The 4,494-nt window shown below is 40.3% G+C and overlaps 1 protein-coding gene across 1 annotated transcript in view; it reads right to left on the bottom strand.

Annotated features, from left to right (window-relative positions):
• Window positions 1–374: 374 nt before the first annotated feature.
• The window catches only part of LIX1 (limb and CNS expressed 1), an 89,990-nt gene continuing 85,870 nt past the window's right edge, over window positions 375–4,494 (bottom strand). Inside the window, exons 5-6 of the mRNA XM_007942539.2 lie at window positions 2,745–2,822; window positions 375–662 (exon numbers count right to left, since the gene is read on the bottom strand). Coding sequence (XP_007940730.1) covers window positions 375–662; window positions 2,745–2,822 — 366 coding nt within the window. The remainder of the gene's footprint in view (window positions 663–2,744; window positions 2,823–4,494) is intronic.

Here is a 4,494-nt window from a genome sequence, read left to right as displayed (position 1 = left end):
TAGGTTTCAGTCAAGCCCAGAAAATATTTTTAAACAATCTTGTCTCCATCCTTTCAGTCTGTGGTGGGACTGTTGAGAGTGTGAGAGAAAAATTATATTGGGTGGGATGTTGACTAGATGGCCCTGTATAAGAGATCTAGTGACACTGCCTCGGAAACCCAAGGAGGGGTCACAATGAGTCGGGTCTGACTCCACGGCACATAACAACAACAACAACAACTCTAAGATTCTGTGTATGAGATTTGTGGGGCAGATTAGTACAGCCTTAGTAGTAGGTATAGATGCTAAAGCCTCCATGATCTCCTTCCAAACTTTCTAATGTGAGAGTCTGACTTCTGCCCTCTCAGGGGCACCTGGGGCCTTGTTGAACTTTGCTAGTGATAGCCACACAGGGCTGTGAGGCTCAGCTGGTCATCACTGGGTGAGGATGTGTCAGGGTCACTGTAGATCTGTGTCAGGGCTAAGCTCAGGATTTCTTTCTTTTCTTTATAAAACCGTAGTTCTTGTCCTGCCTTCCTGGCTTCCTCCAACTCCCTCAGGGCCATTCGCAGCTCTTGAGAGAGGATTCCTGGTGACTCTCGCTCCTTCATGATCCAGTCCAGGGCCATGTGGCTGCGCATCTTTTCATCTAGGGAATACTGGGAATAGTAGGAGATGACTTCCTGGGAGCCAAGAGACAAAGTCCAGAGTGTAAGTAGAGAACAACAAAGGCACCATGATCATGGCATTCCTTTTTTTTCTTTGCCCCCTCCCATACATCCACTGGAGTTTTACTAACAACTGAGTCTCTCTGATGTGTACAAACCTATAAAAACAATTGCTGCCAAGTCGATTCCAATTCATAGTGACCCCATGTGTGTCAGAGTAGAACTGTGCTCCATAGGGTTTTTAATGGCTAATTTTCAGAAGCAGATCACCACCTCTGAGTGGACTCAAACCTCCAACCTTTCAGTTAGCAGCTGAGCATAGTAACCATCTGCACCACCAGGGACTTTGATGATGTTTACAAAGTGAAGTCATCCTTCTTAAAATGAAATGATGGGGGAAGCTGGTCCAGGTTGATTCAAAACACAACCACCAGGAATGACTCAATAATGCTCATAAAACAAAGCTCTGACCTTGCTGGAAAATACAAGTTTCCTTTGAAAATACATTCCTGTAACAACTAGTATGAATATTATGTCATTTAGTCATTGAACCATTCTGCCCAGCATTATCTCCTGGTAAGACAGAGAGAAACAGCTACACTGAGGGACATGGGCAGCACTGGTTTTGGTTATATGCACTGCAGAAGTCTAATCAGCAGGACACTTTTAGTCAAGGGTACTGGTACCTCATGAGAAGACTTAGAACCCACTAGCGTCAATTTACTAACTGCTGTGTTGTTAGCTCACACAGTTCAAATGGCTCACAGTAACTAGAGAAAGAACTTAAAAAATGTGTTATGGAATGTAGACATTATCATTAGTGATATAAGAATGGCACCCTCATGGTGTGTTGTTAAGTTTCCAAACAATTAAAAAATTAGTTACTACCTGACATTTCTTATGTAAAACAAAGAAAATACTTTGTTAACATCATATCTAGGCTTGGTGGCTATGCTTTAAGAAGATCATATGGAGCGGATGTATTACTGATTTTTATTTTCGAGGACATATGGTAGTTATTTATAACCTTAACAAATTAAAAACAATCATGGAAAAGTGTTTATAACCAACCCAGCATATTTCAAAAGATTTTTATAAAATCAAAGGAAAAGGAAAAAAATAGCCAAAGTCATTGTTGGCTACTCATTTCTTTTCCATTTTTGACATTTTGAAAGCCAGGTTTTCTAAGCAAAGACCATACTGCATGGCAAACTCTCACATCTACCTGTATCCTGCTGAGTAGTCAAGGTTTTGTTCATGAGACAAATAAATCTTCCAGGATAGTAGTTGAAATTTGATAAATATATAAGAGGGTTTTTGCCTTTTGCCACTAAAGAAAAAGGAGAGAAGGGTGCTTCTTGCAGGTAATGAAGAAATAGTACAACCCTGTCTCCTAAAAATATAGAAGAAAATTACAAACCAAAAAATTGGACTGACTGAATGCCAGGTTGTTCACCTTTATGATAATTTTTGTTGTCCCTTGGGGTCTTTTGGTAAGCATCCCTACAATCGATTTTACCTCTCTTCAGTGAGGAGGCTTCAGAAGCTATGCATTCTTAGGTTTTTGTGTATCGAAAGTGGGAGAGGGCATAGATTCTAAATAATAGAACTCTATGTAATTGACAGGAGCTCTGGTAGCATAATGCCTAAGGCACTTGACTGCTAACTAGAAGGCTGCTGGTTCAAATCCACCAGCTACTCCTTGGAAGGAAAGTTGGGCAATCTACTTCCACAGTGATATAAGGAGGGGTTGCTATCAGTGGGGTCTGACTTGATGGCACATAACAACAACAACATGTAATAGACAGGACAGGTGCATAGATTCAGCATTTGACTCAGAAGTATGTCTGTCTTAAAATCCCTTCATTCTGGCAGTCAATACAGGGGTCTGAGTCAGTCCTGTGCCTGGTCAAGATTCTCCTGTGTGTCCCAGTCCCCGATTCAACCACATTGTTGCATATAATTTTCATGATGCCCTCTACTCTGAGTCAATAAATAAGTTAGCGGATTTAAATGGAGAAGTCTGAATACAGGAACTCCCCAGAGAGAATGACAAGCCCATACAACACAAACCTGGTCTGGGTTGGAAATTCTCACCTGTCGGGAACATTTTGTTTCACGAAGGGCTTTTAGGCTTCCGTTCCAGTGCAAGAGTTGGAAAATGGTCATCAACTCCTATAAAACCCAAGCATCTGTCATTGGTCTCAAAAGCAGAAATGTGAAGGAGTCTCTCAGGGAGAGTTGAGTAGGGCATAACTCTGATCCCCAAATCTCTCAGGGAAATAGAATATATAATATTGTCAGAACATGCCATGGCTTTTCAAAGACCAGAGTCCCCCAGGCTTCTGAACATTCTCCTTTTGCTCCCCTGCTGTCTCCATACTTGTACAATAAAATGACTAAATACTTGATAGATATCTTTCAATGTAAAAATATATGTACTCTAACAAATTCTACATCTAAGAAGTTATCCTTTACCTATAATAGCACCTGTGAGAAATAATGTGCTGACAAGGTTATTCAATACATCAATTTTTGAAATTGTCTAAGACTGGGAACATCTTAAATGTTCGTTTGTAGGGCAATGGTTAAAGAAAGTATGATGCATCCACTGAACACTTTCTAGTTAAAAAGAAAGGATGAGAATGCTAAGTTTTGATAAGCAATCTCTAATGTGCATTAACATTCTTTTAAAGGTACTAGGTGTCTAAAGTGTGTAATGTGTGTTTCTATTTGAGTAAAATCAGAGTAGAAGATTCCACCTGTGGATTGATTGAGTGGCTAGGCAGCTGGATGTAGTTTTCCCCATGATTAGACTGGCAATCAACTCCATGGTGGAATCTACTGGAGCAGCTGAGTAGCTGCTTTAGGTATGTGATCTGCTTCTAGTATGTAAGAAGTAGCTTTAAGAATGGTCTCTGCAGCTTTTTGGCACACTTAGACCCTGCATGTAGCTGAGTCTTTAGTCAGCAGCCTGCTGTGTTTCCTGTCGATCTTGGGATTGTCTCTGGACTTGAACTATTGACCTGCCGTGTAGTTTTGTAATCTTGGGACGGTGACATTTTATTTGTCAACCTTGGGTTTGTCAGCATCAGCAGCCAGCAGCTGCCTGAGTTAAGAGAGGCCTCCAGCTTTCAGTGGGCCAGGAGCAAGAGGCAGAGCTAAATCCCAAAAGGTCAAGGGGCTTTCACCCAGCCCCTAGAGCTGGCACTTTGCACTCGAACTTCTAACTTCCTAAACTGTAAGAGAATAACTGTTTGTTAAAGCTACCCTTGTGGTATTTTCTGTTAGAGCAGCACTAGAGAACCCAAACACCACCCTATATACTTACTCTAGGCTTGTGTGCCTAGAATAGTCCAGGCAAGATACAAAAGAATCTCAAAATATTACTTGTCTCTAAGGAGGAGGAAGGAATGCCTGGAGGTAGGAATGGGAAGGAAAGAGCATCTGAGATTCTTTTGCATCCTCTGTGTTCCAAATCAAGTAATTTTATTATGTATTAAAGAAAACAATTTAAAATTTTTAAAAAATAAAAGCCTCAAAATAAACAGACAGACAAGTTACAGAAACTGCAAAATACTCCCAAGTTTATGAATTCAGTCAAGAAAACACCTTAAGCTGTAGACAATAAGATTTGCACTGCAATTAAGACTCACCCATGGTTGCCACATCCACTGGAAATCTCTGAGCATAGCATAAAGCCTTTTTTTTTCCTGTCTGATATCAAGTGCACAATAAAGTGTATAAACATGCTGAAGATTTGTGTTTTCCTAATGTGATTAGAACTAGCAGCTTTTCATTAAAGTTATCTGCATTTTATTTAGGGAATTTTTTATTTTTATTTTTT

Source organism: Orycteropus afer, unplaced genomic scaffold (genome assembly GCF_000298275.1).
Source record: "Orycteropus afer afer isolate SDZICR_OR568_19922 unplaced genomic scaffold, OryAfe1.0 scaffold00093, whole genome shotgun sequence".
NCBI classification, from domain to species: domain Eukaryota; kingdom Metazoa; phylum Chordata; class Mammalia; order Tubulidentata; family Orycteropodidae; genus Orycteropus; species Orycteropus afer.
This window is presented reverse-complemented; position numbering and strand designations above follow the sequence as displayed.